This window comes from Dendroctonus ponderosae, unplaced genomic scaffold (genome assembly GCF_020466585.1).
Source record: "Dendroctonus ponderosae isolate FM_Combo_2020 unplaced genomic scaffold, Dpon_F_20191213v2 Dpon_F_20191213_5, whole genome shotgun sequence".
NCBI classification, from domain to species: domain Eukaryota; kingdom Metazoa; phylum Arthropoda; class Insecta; order Coleoptera; family Curculionidae; genus Dendroctonus; species Dendroctonus ponderosae.
Window position 1 is genome coordinate 10,716,565 of NW_026018715.1, and position 17,691 is coordinate 10,734,255.

At 39.9% G+C, this 17,691-nt stretch overlaps 3 protein-coding genes across 3 annotated transcripts; 1 reads left to right on the top strand and 2 right to left on the bottom strand.

Moving 5' to 3' along the window:
• Window positions 1-492: 492 nt before the first annotated feature.
• On the bottom strand, window positions 493-1,997 carry LOC109534275 (mitochondrial basic amino acids transporter-like; the record flags this gene model as incomplete). The annotated part of the gene is given in 4 exon segments (XM_048666588.1): window positions 493-656; window positions 741-908; window positions 962-1,143; window positions 1,829-1,997. Coding segments are annotated over 3 exon segments (366 nt in total), but the record flags the coding sequence as incomplete, so codon positions are not given.
• A 2,242-nt stretch (window positions 1,998-4,239) lies between these two features.
• LOC109534283 (neutral and basic amino acid transport protein rBAT-like) lies at window positions 4,240-6,790 on the top strand. Its single transcript, XM_019899885.2, has 4 exons — window positions 4,240-4,423; window positions 4,574-4,803; window positions 4,855-4,970; window positions 5,024-6,790. Exons 2-4 carry the CDS (start codon window positions 4,596-4,598, stop codon window positions 6,536-6,538), a joined length of 1,839 nt encoding a protein of 612 aa, XP_019755444.2. The 5' UTR covers window positions 4,240-4,423; window positions 4,574-4,595; the 3' UTR covers window positions 6,539-6,790.
• A 2,645-nt stretch (window positions 6,791-9,435) lies between these two features.
• On the bottom strand, window positions 9,436-16,648 carry LOC109535203 (protein expanded; the record flags this gene model as incomplete). Its single annotated transcript, XM_048666700.1, is given in 5 exon segments — window positions 9,436-12,503; window positions 12,555-12,843; window positions 12,902-13,280; window positions 16,124-16,291; window positions 16,354-16,648. Coding segments are annotated over 5 exon segments (2,948 nt in total), but the record flags the coding sequence as incomplete, so codon positions are not given.
• Window positions 16,649-17,691: the final 1,043 nt, after the last annotated feature.

The following is a 17,691-nucleotide window of genomic DNA, read 5'->3' on the forward strand; positions in this document are numbered from 1 at the left end:
TTTTTTTTTGAGTTGCAAAATCCACTTGAACATGACGCTGCTTTTTTCGAGGTTTCTCAAAAACCATTCGAGCCAGAGAATTCGTTTTGGCATCGTTGGATAGATAATTGAATTGGGGGTCATCAACTCATATAGGCATGTACAGAAAAGGTAGTTGAGCTAAATATTATACTATTATACGCCTTAAATTTACTTAAATTGTCGTGTGTGTATAATCTACAAATGTTATTGTTTAATTTATAATAATATATTATTGATTATTTTATTCCCTGTGCCATATGAATGATCGACTATTTCGTTAAAATGTTCAGTTTTATCTATATATGAACAGGTTGCCAGGCATTATATGGTCTGAAACTTTTCTCAGCACATCCAGAAGTCTCTGAAAACCATTCTACCAAAGTCCGTGACTTCCACTCTTTGGAAGTTATTGAAAAGAATCTTCCATTTTGCAACCTCTTTCAAAACCTAATGGAAATGTTAAAATCGTACCTGCATTGTTGACTTAGCCAGCTCAATGGGACTGCAAATAAAGCTCTGAACTAATCCTGCAGTTCCACCAGCAATGGCGTGACTTATTAATAAATCTGGATTTTGCATGTGCCTTTGAGTATTGCCATAAATGCCAAATACTATAGCGTTTATTCCGGCCACACCTGCAATCAGCGTTGTTTTTTTAGTTTTCTGTCCTCTTTAAACCGCTTCCCAAGCGCTTTTTTAGATGCATAAGTGCCGCTTACCAAATAAGGGGCTAGTAACGCCCCGGTAGATCCCCTTGAAGCCCTGCTGAGTACAAATGGATTGCAAACAGTGCAAAGTGCCTCTGTATCTGGGATTGTTTGAATCTTGGGTCTGGATGCAAACCTTCACTGTGTCCAAAGGATGGCCAATTAATACACCAGCAGAGCCTAAAACAGCAAGCTTTCAGATGCTTCAAATGGAAAAGTTGCCAGTCTCTTACCTCCAATGCACCCAGCAAGAAAATCAAGGGCCATTTCCTCCGGGACTTTCAATGTGATACACGTCGACGAAGGTGATTATCTTTAGAGTATCCGAATGGAATCTTTCAACTAAAATGTTCGAATAAAAATTGCGGGAGTCTTGTGGTAAAGATAAACGCTCCATGTACTATCTCGAAATGATCTGGAACAAAAACAGTTGCTGAATTTTTTTTCATTTAAAACTTATGTTCAAGATTTTCGTTAATGCTGAAAAAGGGTACATTTTTTGAGCTGTAAAAGACAGTTTTTCTGCTAGAATTCGGCAAATAAATTCTTGAAAATCACGCAGTTTGATGACGAAAGCGGTGATATCGGCAAGAAATGTTCAAAACACATTGCTTAACAAACATCATGCAGAAATCAGTAACATTAATAGCTTGGCCGGTTGATAATACTCAGATTTGCGCAACATAAAACGGCCATTTCCGTTAATTAATTACTTGTCTGATTTATCGTTTCCAAAAGACCATGGAAAGTTTGATTCTTTTCATTAGCACTAACTGATAAACTCTCCCTTTTTGTTAAGAAAATGCTGTTTTAATCAAACTTTTATTATCTGATTATCCATTGTTTAAGTGAGCGATTGATTTTCGCTCAATATATAATTAATACTGTTGGAAATATCGCAGCACCAAAAATACAGTTTGGTTATCATTAATTCCTGAGTTCAGGGTTTATCAATTTTCAATTTGTTTATCACTTCTAATTAGCGTTACACGAGCAACTAAAATAAATCTGCCGTAGTTGCAAAAATTTCCCAAATCTAGTAGTTAAACGAAAAAAATCGACATATCACCAAAATCTAGCTGAGCAAACTATCAACTTACCTAATTTATATAAAATGCGCCCAAATATCCAGCGCTTCCATTAAAAAGCTGATCGGCTACAAATCCTTGAAACTACTCTTTTCAAAAATAACTGGGGAAGATGAACACAATCTACAACATCCAAGCTCAATGAAACACTTTAACTAACTATCAAGAAGCGCGGATTTCTTTGATAGAGCGAATGCTTAGCATGCTTATCGGCAGAGGTCAATCATGTTTTTTCTTGATATGTACATCAATATGTTTCATGTAGTTTTCCTAATAAGCCTAGTTATGGGCAGCAGAATACTTTTTTAGAGTTATCATATCACGGAAGCCGGAGGAAGGCCGTTGCTCTAAACTAAAAAACTTAACTGATAAAGCACCAATAGTGGTTTGCGTATGTTTATTTTACGCTGGTCTCTTAATGCCCCAAGGGTTGTAAAGTTTGCAGTGGATTCGAATGTTCCTAGAAATCACAGTTGAAATCTGTAAGACTTTTGATGTGAATTACTTAGTTACTTTTGCTCAGATTCTTGCTTTAAAATGTATGATAATGTTAAACGCGAATATTGCTATCCTAAGCCGGTCAGTTACGCTTTTATGCGTTGTAGTTTGAAAATTGGTCTTTAAACTCAAAGATATGGAACAATCTAGTCCAATCTTTAATAGCTAAAGAAATTTTTAAAACATGGGGCCACACTTGTGTTCTGAGGAGAAGGAAGTTATAGTTTCATTCCACAACTTTCCATTTTGCGGAGCGGTTTTTTGTTTTTGCATTGAGCTCTTCTGAGACATTTTTTTGAGTAATCGCTTGAGGCATAAAAATGGCTGTTTCAGCAATCGATGAATAAAGCTTTAATTTACATGCTGTATGAACTTCGCTTTATTCGGTCCATTCGTTCCGATGAAATAAATTTTTAAACTACGAATATTTTTTATGCGGTGTTTCATTTAAGAACCGTGCTCTTCTGATGCAAGTTTGCAGATCAACTGGCTGGTACTTTGAAATACGGGTTTCGCCAATCTCAGCAAAAACTTCAGTTTATTTTTTGATCCAAATCTGGTTTCAAGAGACTAATTGGCTGCTAAATTATGAGTTTTCAAACTTTGTAAAATTTTGCGCTTTTTTTAATTTTTGCTCTATGTTAAACTTTCTTCCGCGTTTCTAAGCAATCATTTAGGGCATCAGAATGCGAGTGTTAGCAATCGATAAAGGAATATTTAATCTATGCGTGTTGCAAATGTGGTTCTAGTCGAGTCTCTGGTCCCTGCATAACAAATTTTTAAGCTTTGGACACTTGTTCAGCTGAGGCTCTATTCTGAGCAAACCGCTTCATACATTGAAACACGATTTGAGCAATCGAGGAAAAACCGCTCGTATATTTAAGTTCTTTTAACTTTGAAAATTTTTCCGCTGTTTGTTTGTTGCTCACGCTCATGCATCATGCTGTTATTTGCAGCGTTTCTGAGCAGCCATTTGCTTTATCACAATTCGGGTTTCACCAGTCGATGGGTAATTCTTCGCTTTATACGCGTTGCTAATTTGGTTCTAGTTGAGTATCTGGTCCCTACATATTTTTTTATTTGAACACTTTGTGTGCAGTTTTTCAATTTGGCACCTTCTGATGCTGTTTACGGAGCAACTGCCTGAGACATTGAACTGTTTTCGGCAGCAGTCGATGAAGAAAATCGTAGTTCATACGTGTTCCAAATTTGATTTAAATAGACTAATTGGTTTCTACATTATAAGTTTTCAAACTTCAGAAAATTTTGGACGGGTTTAAATTTCTGCACTATGCTCTGCTGCGGCTTTATTCTGAGCAAAGACTCAGTAAATTAAAATACCGATTTGAGTAATCCATAAATAAATGCTGGACAAATAAAATTTTAAATTTTATTCTTCTGGGATGGATTTGTTTTTGCACCATGCTCTAATTAGGCGACTTTCTGAGCAACCGCCAGAAGCATAGAAACGTAGGTTCCAGCAGTCGATCGAGGAATCTAATTTTTATGCGTGTTGCAAATTTTAGTTTCACTCCAGTAACTGGTCTTTACATAATTCATTTTTAAACTTTGGACGCTTTGTGTGCGGTTTTTCATTTTGCAACCTTTCTCGTCTGTACTGTAGGTACTTAGGTAGAATGAGGGTTTTAGCAGTCGGCAAAAAAGCCTCAATTTATATGCGCTTTATTATATTTGATCGGTTCATATACTATGAATACGACAAGGCGGAACCCGAAATGCCTGGATCAGAAAGAGAGAAACACCCACAAAGTAATCGGGGCGGGGCATATGAAATCGTTAACGCCCGCATGTGCTTCTTTATCTAAACGGAAAAGAACCTTGTTGCACTTATATTTGGTCAAGCCTCCACAAATTTAGAAGCTTTGATTAATTTCCTCGCTTAGAAAACTGCAACTTTGTAAATCGATGCCAGTTTTCCAGAAGCAGAGCGCGCTTTATTTCGGGACACGGACGCCTTTAGAGTAGGCGCCGATGCGTGGCGTCGCGACGTCTAAATAAATCCATACTGCAGCTGCGAAAATAACGTGAGACTGTTTTTTGAGTGCTTATAACCTAAACCATGGAAACACATTGAAAACACTATTTTCTGTAAGTTGATTAAGCAATTTTTCTGATGCTTTTCAAAGCAAATTTTGTCCAAAAATGCTACGCGCTATTACTAAAAATATTTTAGCAAAATGTACTAAAACTGTTGCGAAATCTACAACGTCGATTTGCAAAAATTGACTATTTTTCCAGCCGTGCAACATCCAAGAGTACCATGGAAGGTTTCCTGCGAGTTGACCACAATGCAGGCACCTCTTCGCCTTCCAGCTCCTTCAATCCAGATAACGCAGATTCCACTTCCATCTGCCCCTTGATAACGCCGTCGCCTCCCACTAACGCTCTAGTGGATCCGATTCCTGAACCCATCGAACCCAACTACCAAATTGGCGCCCAGCTAGCCGAAAAACTGCAGATGGTGCATGGTAACTTGCCTCCTCCCTATTTGCACTAGAGTTTAATGCTTTGCTTGTTAGGAAAGTGTGATGGCGACTCGATTTCTTCAGCTTCTTCCGAGCAACCGGTCACTTCGCAGCTGCTGGATGGAACCAACTTCCTGAGCCTGCCGTTGGATGAAGAAGCAGGCGTAGAGGTGCACAAGTTAACCGTTTAACCGATTTAATAATAACTTGGGAACAATTCTAGGGCGGAAAAGCGGCTTCACTGGAGCTGACCTTCCGCAATCCAACGGAAGATTACTTCTTCATGTCTTGGAACTGGCCCTTTATCCGCAAAGTGTCCCTCTACCTCTACCTTTCCGGCCTTATCGGAATGGTGGCCTTGGTAATAGGGCTGATAGCGACTTTGCCCAAAACCTGCAACCCCGAAACTCAGTGGTACCAAGGCAAAGTCTTCTACGAGATTTTTCCGGCCAGCTTCTACAGCAGCAGCCAGGAAATGGAGGGAAACCTCAAAGGCATTTCCATGAAAGCTGACTATATTATGCAACTGAACGTCAGAGCCGTGCGCCTGAATTCGATTTTCCGCTCATCTCACTATCCGAAGGACTTCGAAAATACGATCAATGCAATGGAAATCGATTCCACTCTGGGAAATTTGGAGGACTTCAAGAGCCTGGTGCTGCATCTCAATTCGCGGAACATCTCGCTGATGCTGGACCTCCCAGTTGCCTCAATCATCCAGAATTCATCAGCAAAAAAATTCATTATCGCCCCCCGAAACGAGACGGAAGAACCTTCCGACTTCTTCAACGTGAGTTATGATTTTGATCCGGTGGAAGACGCCATTCAGTTCTGGCTGCTGCATGGAGTGGAAGGGTTCTACTTAAAGGGCCTGGAAAAGTTCGCCGATCAGCATGACACTGCACGGTTGGTGCGAAAGTGGAAGAAGCTGCTGGGGCCTCATAGGATTCTGATCGTTTCGGAGGAGACCCTCAATCGGACTCCAAAGAAGAACTTGAACATTGTGCTCAACAACATCGATCTCGTAGACGTAAAGCTTGATATAGAGAAAGGAGTTTCGGAGATCATCAAGCAAATCGACGCTGTCCAGAACGGATCACTGTTTACCAAGCCGGGAATGCCTTGGGTGCACTGGTCTATTGGAAACGTAAACTCCAACCGTCTAGCTAATATTTTGCCCTTTGGAAATGGGACACTTGGAGCGGCTCTTCTGCAGCTGATGCTTCCAGGAACTCCTTCGATTTTTTACGGCGACGAAATCGGACTCAGCCAAATCGCAGATCCAGAAGAGGAACGAAAAGACATCAAACACCTACATCAGCTCACCATGATGCCCTGGAAAGGCGAACAGCCCAAGGTGCTTCCCTGGATTTATGGGGGCAGCAAATCCCCACCACATTTCGACCAAGTGAACGCCATCGTCAGGATGACGGAGCTGCGCATGCAGTCTCCATCCATCTACATGAACGCCGTCTACAAAGAGGGAGTGAACAAAGCCAATGCCGAAGTCAAGTATTGGCAGGAGAACTTTTTGGTGGTTCAACGATGGTACCCGCGAAGGAAATCCTATGTGGTGGCCAGCAACTTGGGCTCTAATCATATTTCAACTGATCTTTCCATGCTGCTCTACACAGGACAAGTGATCGTGGGGCCCAAAGTGGACTCAATTTTAGAGAGTATCTCTTTTAAAGAAGTGAGCTTGTGGCCGGGAGAATCAGTGGTGATTGTTTTAGACTAGGAGACTGCTGATTAATTAGCTAATTAAGCAATGTAGAGGGTGGTCATTGAGAATGGTGCCAAAGAGTAAATTATTTTAAGAGGTGCACGATGGTTGAGTGAGACTGTGGGGTATTAAGGGAGGACAGAAGAAGGAAATAATAGCAATGTTGTTCTTAAGTTGTTGCCTTATGCGTAAGTCAACAGAGATAACATGTGATGAAGAGACAAATTCGTCAATGTAATCAGTTGAATAGAACTTAATGTTTTAAAATTTTGTTTCTCAATCAAGTTCCCAAAACAATGATGTAAATATCCACATTTCAACTCGGGCTTTTATTACAGCAGTTTTAACTCCCAACTGCTTAACTTCGCTCCTTTACCTCACATCGATTGTTACTGCAACATTACTGTTTAAGGGACTATTTCGATTAGGCCTGGTACATTGTGTTGAGTTGCGCTTTTGAGTTAATGCCGCTCTATGAGTTGGTGAGTTGTGTGCTCTCGAATTGCGCTACAATTCTTGAAATCAGAACTTTTGAAAGACATTTTTAATTAGTTAAAATTTCGTTGGTTTCACTCATCGCTCGGAAATTGAGCAAGAGCTACATTTTTAAGTGATTTATTTGCGGCTGTTTTTTAGTCAATATTTTAAGAAAACCAAAATCTATTCGGTTATTAATTTTAGTTTTGGGGTTGTGCATTGCAGCTGAGTTAAATTAAGACAAATATAAATGGCTCTAAACTTACAATTAAGTTAGTGAATGATCGGCACTAGGAGCATTTTTCGTTTAGTTGTTGTTGACTTTCATTAAGTGGGAACATCAAATTTGCGTTTGGAAATATTGCAATGCGAACAGGCACTTTCTGCAAAAATGCCAACAATAAACATATTGAAATCGAACTGCGAAGCAAAAGCATGAATCATCCAAAGGGCGTTACAATTAAATTATTAAATAATCATGTTTATTCGGAGGTTCGGTGTCTTTTCTCTCGAAAAAGTGTATGAATGTTCAATTTGCACAGTTGCAACAGTGGACGAAATTGGTCGATAATMGCAGTCTTAGATGTGAAATATAGAATCAGTGCGGYCTTKATGCCAAGTRCGGTAGTTTGTSAAAGTGTAGTGAACTTGAGGATTAAYGGGTGGAAAATGGAGGATGGGGCGCCAGCTTGCAAAAATCTGGTAAGAATGATCTCTAATCTRTAATTCTTTTAGTTTGAGCTGAGTTTAGTTTCCGACAAGCAACTGAAGTTTTATAGATTGTTTGTATTWCYCTTACTATGCTTTGGTTTCCATGTACATGTAGRACTTTTAGTCCGATATTCATYAACTGACTCGTAGGGTGAATTTGGTATCAATTGAGCAATTGGTTCTTGCGGAGTTAATTTTTAAACTTTGGAAATATTTTGGCCGGCTTCGTATTTTTCAGATTTTCATATACATATCACGAAATTTGGATATCAGACGTTTACGTGCAAGTTTACGCCAAAATTCCATTTTAAAAAAAGTCTCCTATAGAATGTCAATCGTTCAAGTTTCTACTGGCTTTACTTTGGAAGTTGGAATTTTTTAATGAAGAGTATGCAGTTACATGAAAGCGTTCATTTTCAAATCAACATTTACAAAGAGCGCAAAATCCAGGATTTCATGCGATTTGAATTAACTTTTAAAGCTTTGAAGGATTTTTGCCGACATTTAGAGCGCACTCTTCGTTACTGAACGCGCAAGTCTGAACTTGTACAGTATTTTTTGCTGTGTTTCCAGTGAGTTACTGTGCCGGTGCGTTGAGTTGGCGCACCAAGCCATTTTGTCAACACTGTTCCAACTCCCGAAAATTCACTGAGTTACCCATGCCTAATTTCGATCTTATATCACAGTTTGATATTAAAGAAAATCTTTTTTCTGGATTTGACGTTGAATTCTGAACCACCGCCCACATACAGGATGTACCAATCTTGCGGTCATGTTTATTTGGAATGTTTTCCACAAAGTGAAAATCGCACAATATTTGCAACTAATGAGGTTTTATGGAAGRAGTAGGTTTCATTATTTTTTTGCATGGAAGAYTCAGTGATGATGCACAAGTCCTCATTTTTGGGCAAGTTTAATGTCTTCTAACTTTTAGACGAATTAACTGATATTAATAATTTTGCTTGCAGTTTCTAKMYTAATTCTTTGGTTATCAACTGAAAAGAAAAAATTGTAGTAATACGGTTTTTTTTTYAATTTTATGCGCTGMAGTTTTACTTGAAACCAAATTGAAGCTGCGCGTCTWTTTGWGGACATTCGTCGTTTTACGTCGTTGTGTCTCCTTCAAAATTAATCATACTGCCATGCATATTTACTAATTGTTTTTTRTTTCAACATTTTGTTTTTTAAGCTGAAAMATATTAGCGCAACAAAAGCACGTTTAGAAGTTTAGTTCCTTTCTGAGTGGTTCACACAAAATTTAATTTCTTGARGTGTCGTTGGAAGATGCTCAAGAGGATTCATATCTGGGCTTCTAATATTTTAGATAAATCARTAATTGAAAAAATAAAATCTTAACAARAAGACGCAGTTTTATAAGCAATGGGCAATTTTGGCTTCAAATAAAACGGTTATGGACAAGRTTTTTCAAAAAAATTATAAAAACAGTGCTTGGCGTTTTCCTTATCACTTGTCATAGACAATAACGAATAAATATTTGTGGCACTTAGAATAATAAGCAACGAATTAAGCTGAAAACTATCGAAATCGCTATTCAAAAAAGTTAGAATGCTTTGAACTTTACCAAAAAATCTGGTGCGCTACTTGTTTTGGATCTGAGTGTTCAAATAATACGGCGTTGTGATGTTTGAAAAAATATTGTTCCGACTAAACGTTTTCACTTATCGGCGTTTGCACCAAATCTTTAAGGAAATTAAAAACTTCAGTTCACTTCATGGAAAATTCTATTAGCACCATCTACGACAATACACTTGATAGAAGCTTTGCACATTTTTCAACACCAAAAACATATGTGAAAAATCGAATCATTACGGTGAGTATTATTAGTATTAACAACTTGAGCAAGTGTATAATTTACTGCTAATAGATCTTAAATCTACTTGTATGCCTGTTCGCTCGAATAAAATATAACCTTATTTACAGTCGGGATATATTACAGCTAACCAGTTAAACAAAACCGATTTTCCTAAATAACTCCTCTCGTCAGCATTCAAGCTGACCTATGGGTTGTCCCAAAAATCGCGCTTCAACCAGTCAAAGTGAATCGATAATATGAAAACTTATCTTCATTTTTATTGACTCAGATCAATATTTTAGAAGGAGCAGGGCAAATAAGTTAGAAAATGCAATTTTGGTTCTTCAGCGGATAATGCACTCTTGAAACAGGGTGGTACTCAACTAATGGGACAAATTCGCTAACATATTGGCTAGCTAAATTTTCTTTATCTGTAAAATAATTAATAAAGTTGTTGTTTTTCAGATATAAATAAATAAATAAATAAATCATTAATTACTTTCACTACTACCAAAAAAATGTGTTGGGGGGGTTTTTTAGATCGTACCTAGAGCTAGCTACGTTACACTGAGGTATAAAATGAAAATCACTTTGACTGACTTCAAATCGGCTTAGGTAATTAAGCAAGCAGTAAACATTCAAAAGCCCTAAACGCGCAATTTAGGACAGCCTCCACATCTCCGCCTTAACGCAGTAAACCTGAAGCTGGATTTTAAGCCGTCGCAACATCCAAGACATAAAAGAAATTCACAGCGGACTGATTTTTGTTTCTAACAAAGCAAATACATTTTTTTTTCCAAAAAATTTACTTTTCAATACATTTTGCACGTTGAGCCAGCGCTGCCTTAAGCAGCAGCTCGGAAAATTAAAATGAATCATTCAGCACCTACCGCTTATACCTTACGGTTCCATACGGATGCTACAAATGCCCACGCGCCTATTCATTAGTTTATTTTTCATTTTCTTACGTCTGACGCTACGACGACTATTTATGCAGCTTAACGATCCTCGCCCAGCCATTAAGTCCCGCACGACTAGGGCAAAGATCAGTCCCAGAATTTAACCTTTGCAATGATGGCACCCTGAGTGTAAGAAACAATTGAAAAATGCTTTAAAACTAGTACTGGAATGTGAAATGCAAATGATTCTGATAACTAATGACTCACGACTGAGACTGCGCCACTTTGTGCTTGGCACGCGCCTCAGTCATGACGTAATTGTTGGGCAGCGCCCGAGGAATTTCCGGCAACTTGTCGCCCGGATGTCGATGGCTGACCGACGCCAGTTTCCGGCCTCCCTTCTGGATGCGCGTGTTGCTCAACCCGGAAACCGGATACTTTTCCCTGGAAGAGTTCCGGACGCGAGGCGGCGACACTTCTCCTGGATGTTTGGGCATCACGAAAGCCTTGGTTTGCTTGATCAGCGACCTGTCATTGCACAGAGCGGAAATGAGGGGCAAGTCCAGCTTTTTGCTTTTCTCGCGCAGCGTGCGAATATCCAACGCCCGCGTCTCACTCGTCTTGCTTCCATCACCCGGACAGTCACTCTTAACATCTAGCAGATTGTGGCGCTTGAGCAAGTCGCGGTTCTTCTCTGGAAGAGGCGGCGGCGGAGGCGGGAGCCTCCGGAATTTCGGAGGCTGCGGCGTAGCCTCCAGCGAGTTCAGAATGTTATCATCCGACTGAGTCCTCAAAAACCTGGTCGGCCGGTTAGGAGGCAGAGGCGGCGGCGGGGGATCCAAGCTGCCGGTTGACGAGATGCTCGGAGCCCCATAAACAGGCAACTGCACATATGTATCGGATAAATTCTGACTGGACGCATATCTCCCTAAGTAGGGCGTGCTGCGGTAGAAAACTGGCTGATGAGCCAGCGCGGCCAAAATAGAGCCCTGCTTGGCTTCCAGATATTCCTGCTTGCTAATCGCCGGCTCCTTCAACGGGAACACCACAAAGTCCACATCGCTGTACATCTGCTGCTGATACTGCTCAATCTGCGACCTGGATAGTTGACTGGTGTAGACAGTAGCCAGGCCGGGAGGCGGCGGAGGCGGTTGCCTAGGAGCTGGCTGGGGCGGCGGAGGAGGCAAGAACGTACAGGGCACCAAGACGCTGGCCTTTGGAGACGCCATGTCGATAAAGCTGCCTGAATTGAGCATCGCTCTACTGATCGGCAACTGTCTTGGTATCTTCGGAGGAATGGGCGGCAATGAACTGGCAGCTGAATAGCTCGGTGTTGAGCTCACACTCACAGCACTGGCGTGAGCCGTGAGGATACTCGGGGATCGGGTAGTGATGAACCGGGCTGCCGCCTCCTCAAAGGGGTAGATCGGGGCGGGCGCTGGAGGGCCGTTATCCGGGTAAGGAGGCGGGTTGCTAGTGGAGGCTTCCACAAACGGGTTGGGGGCTTCCGGAGTGTTTTTAGTTGGATACGGAGGCGGAGGAGGCCGGAACCGCGGCTCGACGCTGTCGACCCTCTTTGGAGGCACGGGCGCGAAGCTCTGGTATCCAGAGGGCAACGTCACATAATCGGAGTCCGAGTCCAAGGTGTTACTGACGCTTTTTCTGGACGGATACCGTCCGACGATGAGATCCGACAACTCCTCAGCAGACAGCAAGTTCTGTTTGTTGGTAGGATCGCTTCCATCCCCGTGAAACGATGAGTTGCTAATGGTCGAATCCGCCCTGTCCCTAAAGCCGCCATCGACGTGATCACTGCCCATCGTAAGAAAAGAGGACTCAGTAGTGACAGCATATTCACTGGCATTCGTGTAGTTTCCTGCAGAACTCAAAGTGCAATGTTCGCTGGAGGTTAAAGTGTACACGCCACTCGTGTGGCTACTGGGGGCAGGCCCTGAGGTATAAACTGGCTCTCTGGTGTCGATTTCTATGCAAGTCGCATCGCTGAGGGCTGAGTTTTGCGCGGTATGCGAATAGCCCAACTCTAAGCTGCTGCTGGTTGATGGCCGTCGTTTCTTGGGCTCTGAAAGGGCAATCATCAGCAATGTTCGAGACTGCGTGAAGGTTTGCTTACTGGTTTGGCTAACTGGCGTCACCACCACGGTGCTACAATAGGAGCTACACTGCGAGCCGGCGCACTTGACACTGCTAGAGGTCTTTCCGGAGCTCTCACTTGTAGTTTGTTTGGGCGCCTCCTCCTCATCCTCCTGAATGGAAAGCGAGGCGAGGGCCGCCGTGGCTGAAGCCGCCGAGGTCCTGCTGCTAGCTGGGGCACTGTCCAGCAGGTGAGCTAGAGCTAGACTCTCGGTACTGGGAGCCGGAGGGCTGGTAATCATGATCTCCAATTCATCTTCTGAATGTACCTGGTGAAACTCTTGCCCATGAACATTGAGTTGCAGATTAGCTTGCTGATAGACTCACCCGATCACTCACAATTCCCGACGTAGTGTTTGACGATGTCGAACTGATCACTGAGACGCGCTGATCGCAACCCCATCTCTGACGTTCCTCCTCCTCTTTCCGCGCCTCGTGCAGCCTGGGGGCCACATACATGCTGAACTGGTGCGTTGCTCTGCACAGCGCCAACAGCAGGCGGCTCTTCTCGTCGCTGGACGTGTACAGAGTCAGCTTCTCGTGGCTGGTGCGGATCTCAAACTTCTTCCGTTCGAAACTTAGCTTACTGATGCTACTCCATAGGAATGTGGACGGGGGGTTATTCTCAGGGCAAACCCGCAAGCCTTTGGCACAGACTGCCAACAGGAGCGATCCTGGTAAGGGTTCAGCTTTGGAAGCTTTTAACCTGGAAGTTTCAAAAGTTGGTTTGAGTTCAACAGGAAATGAGAGCTACTGTTTTGCGACGCTCTCCAATCGTTTACAGAATTTTCAGAAAATTTTCCATTCTTTATTTGATGATTTATCTCATCTGTGACGGAAAATCTTCTCTCAGTATCTTCACAAAAACGTTCAGAATTTATTGATATTGTGAGATGAGTCGGGCCACGAAAGAAACATAGAATCACCATATTCACACCGAAAATATCGTTGTGATCAATCATGGATTAAAACTGATTTTTTTAACGGACTAAACAGCAGAGAAATATAAAACATCATTTTCAAAAAAATGACACAAAATAGCTGCCGCGAAATGATCACCACTAAAAGTTTAGTTTTTTAGTGCGAATTATTGATTTCTGAAATGTGCTCATGGTTTTTCATGAAAAATCATCCGTTGTTGCTTGAAAACCGTCAAGGTTTCAATTTTTTACAAATATTATTTATTTGCGTAGAAACTAACGCTTTTTGCAAATGTGGTACTAAATTACAATAATACAAAATAACTGACGCGAAATGATCACCAGCATAAGTTTAATTTTTTAAGCGAATTATTTATTTTTGAAATTTGCTCATGGTTTTTCATAAAAAAATGCGTTTTTGCTTGAAAACGGTCAAAGTTTCAATTTTTTACAAAGATTATTTATTTGCGTAGAAACTAATGCTTTTTGAAAATGCGGTACTAAATTGGCATTATCTCCAGTGGCGTAGAAGCTAGGAGCAAAACAATCCCACCTAAATACTTTAAGCGTTTCATACAATAAAATTGATTTTTTTTCGACAGAAAAAATAAATAACATTGTTTTCAAGAAAATAATACAAAATAACTGGCGCGAAATGATCACCAGTTGAAGTTTAATTTTTTAAGCAAATTATTGATTTTTGAAATTTGCTCATGGTTTTTCATCAAAAATCATCCGTTGTTGCTTGAAAACCGTCAAGGTTTCAATTTTTTACAAAGATTATTTATTTGCGTAGAAACTAACGCTTTTTGCAGATGCGGTACTAAATTGGCATTATCTCCAGTGGCGTAGAAGCTAAGAGCAAAACAATCGCACCTAAATACTTTAAGTGTTTCATACAATAAAATTGATTTTTTTTCGACCGAAAAAATAAATAACATCCTTTTCAAGAAAATACTACAAAATAACTGGCGCGAAGTGATCACCAGCAAAAGTTTAATTTTTTTAAGCGAATTATTGATTTCTGAAATTTGCTCATGGTTTTTCATCAAACAATGCGTTTCTGCCTGAAAACGATGAAGGTTACAATTTTTACAAAGAGTATTCATTTGCCTAAAAACTAACGCTTTTCGCAAATGCGGTACTAAACTGGCATTATCTCCAGTGGCGTAGAAGCTAGGAACAAAATAATCCCATCTAAATATTTTAAGTGTTTCATACAATAAAACTGATTTTTTTTTGACCGAAAAAATAAATAACATCGTTTTCAAGAAAAAAATACAAAATAACTGGCGCGAAGTGATCACCAGCAAAAGTTCAATTTTTTTAAGCGAATTATTGATTTCTGAAATTTGCTCATGGTTTTTATCAAAAAATGCGGTTTGCTTGAAAACGATCAAGGTTTTAATTTTTTACAAAGAGTATTTATTTGAGTAGAAACTAACGCTTTTTGCAAATGCTGTACTAAATTGTCATTATCTCCAGTGGCGTAGAGGTTAGGAGCAAAACAATCCCACCTCAATACTTTAAATGTTTTATATAATTAAATTGATTGTTTCCAACTGACTAATCAACAGAAAAAATGAAAACATCGTTTCCAAGAAAATGAAAGAACATAACTATCGCGAAATGATCACCAGTGAACGTTTAATTTTTTTAAGCGAATTATTGATTTTTGAGATTTTGCTCGTTTTCGTCAAAAATATGATTTTTGCTCGAAAACGGCCAAGGTTTCAATTTTTTGCAAAAAATACTTTTTTGTGTAGAAAACAACGGCTTTTTAAAATGCGCTATCAAATTAGCATTTTCATCAGTGTCGTCGAAGTAAGAAGCAAACATTCCCACTCAAGCACTTTATGAGTGCTTTAGTCCCACTCAACACCCAAAATTTACAACAGAGCTCGTGGAAAAAAATTGGCTAAAAGCTCATAAAGTAGATATTTGTATTAAAAAGACGTGTTCAAAACTTCAATTGACTGCCTGAAATAATTCGGAAGTTATGAACGAAATGAACCTTTGTGCATGCATTTTTCAACACACTAGTGAAGGTATGCCAGTTTAGTTCGGAGCACCCTGCACAAATTCAAATTATGTCTTATCAACAAAAAAATAAAAACATCGTTTCCCAGAAAATGAGACAAAATAATCACCAGAGACATTTTTTAAGCCATATATTGGTTTTTGAAATTTTGTTTATGTTTTTGTCGAAAGATGCATTTTTGCTCAAAAACGGTTAAAGTTACAATTTTTTACAAAAGAGTACTCTTTTGTGTAGAAGACAACGGCATTTTAAAATGCGCTATTAAATTAGCATTTTTATCAGTGGCGTCGAAGTTAGAAGCAAGTAATTCCATTCAAGCACTTTATAAGTGTCTTAGCCTCACTCAACACCCAAAATTTGCAACAGATCAAGTTGTTGTGAATGCATTTTTTCAACACACTAGTGCAGTTATTCCAGGTTAATTCGGACCACCCTGTACACTTAAGTGAAACAAATGCAAATTATGCCTCAGGAATTATGTGGAATGTGTGAATTAAATCGCAGTAAATTTTTACTTTTAGGGTAACGTTGAGAGAGTAAAACTGTTCAAATGATTGCGTCTATCGCAGTTTTTGTTCAGTTCCCTACCTAAACACATGTGCGTTAACTGGTTCCTGTAGCTGGCAAGCTTCAGCAATAAACTGGGACCGAGCCTCGATCTTCGAAAGAACCCGATGCGATCTATGGGCTGTCTCGATAGCCCGTAGCGCAGCTGGTCCTCGCATGTTCGGTGGCACGTAATCTTCTGGTCTATAACTGCAACCAACCGAAAAACTTGTTCAGTTCCTGCCGAATTGAGCCTGCAGCCATGCTCATACCTAGAATTTTCATTAAAGTCGCCCAAATCCTGCTGAAGGGCCAATCCCGCCAATGGGATTGCGTGTTCTCCGGCCGCCCCTGAAGCCGCGTTGAGCCGCAGCTGCAGGTAGTAGTGGTGTCTGGTGGTGTCGTCGCGCAGGAGTAGCGGACTGTCCACGTAAAACTGGACACGGAAGTAAAAGGCCAAAGCCGGACGTCCGTTTGCGTCCAGTCCATGGCTGTGGGATGAACGCCAACTTTTCGGCGCGTACTTAGAGAGCTTACTGTCGAGTTCGGCAAACAGATATTCACCATCTGTAATAAAAAAAATCTATTCTATATTTTTATGTCATATTAGACCAGGGGCGCGCCAAGCCGGTCTGGCGTCGTCGTGCGRGTTTGRACMGACTTTCGGTACTGTTCYATATTTTTTTCTAAATTTTATGACAAAAAGCCAATTAAATAAAAACTATATATTTAYTACATGGTTAGTAAAAATGAAACTTAGAATTCGTGGTTAATAGCCATAGGCATGTTGAACTTTTTGTTTGCAAAATTTTACTAACAATATTAACTCAATTTAATATGTTGTACCACAGTACTAACATGCAAATAAACTGACATTTTTTGTCTTTCTTGCTAAAGATGTAGCCAGATGCTTCACAGAATTGTAAAAATTATTTCCAGATAATATTTCATAGAGAGTAATATATATTTCTCGCAATTGAAACCTTAGAGGACTAATTGCATCAATTCTTCTAGACCACCTAGTCTCTGGTAAGGGTTTTAGTGTTCAAAATAAATAACATGTTTCTCGGCAGAATATGATAACCACTCTCGTGGAACTTTTTCATTTTTTTAAATTTTTTACAAAGATTATTTATTTGCGTAGAAACTAACACTTTTTGCAAATGTGGTACTGAATTGGCATTATCTCCAGTGACGTAGAAGCTAGGAGCAAAACAATCCCATCTAAATGCTTTAAGCGTTTCATACAATAAAATTGATTTTTTTTCGACAGAAAAAATAAATAACATTGTTTTCAAGGAAATAATACAAAATATCTGGCGTGAAATGGTCACCAGCAAAAGTTTAATTTTTTAAGCGAATTATTGATTTTTGAAATTGGCTCATGGTTTTTTATCAAAAAATGCGTTTTTGCTTGAAAACGGTCAAGGTTTGATTTTTTTACAAAGAGTATTTATTTGAGTAGAAACTAACGCTTTTTGCAAATGCTGTACTAAATTGGCATTATCTCCAGTGGCGTAGAAGCTAAGAGCAACACAATCCCACCTAAATACTTTAAGCGTTTCATACAATAAAATTGATTTTTTTTCGACAGAAAAAATAAATAACAT

Coding starts and splice junctions, on each gene's coding strand:
- LOC109534283 (XM_019899885.2), top strand. CDS start 4,596: ATGGAAGGTTTCCTGCGAGTTGACCACAATGCAGGCACCTCTTCGCCT. Junction 4,804..4,854: donor AAAACTGCAGATGGTGCATG/GTAACTTGCCTC, acceptor TTTGCTTGTTAG/GAAAGTGTGATGGCGACTCG. Junction 4,971..5,023: donor ATGAAGAAGCAGGCGTAGAG/GTGCACAAGTTA, acceptor GAACAATTCTAG/GGCGGAAAAGCGGCTTCACT.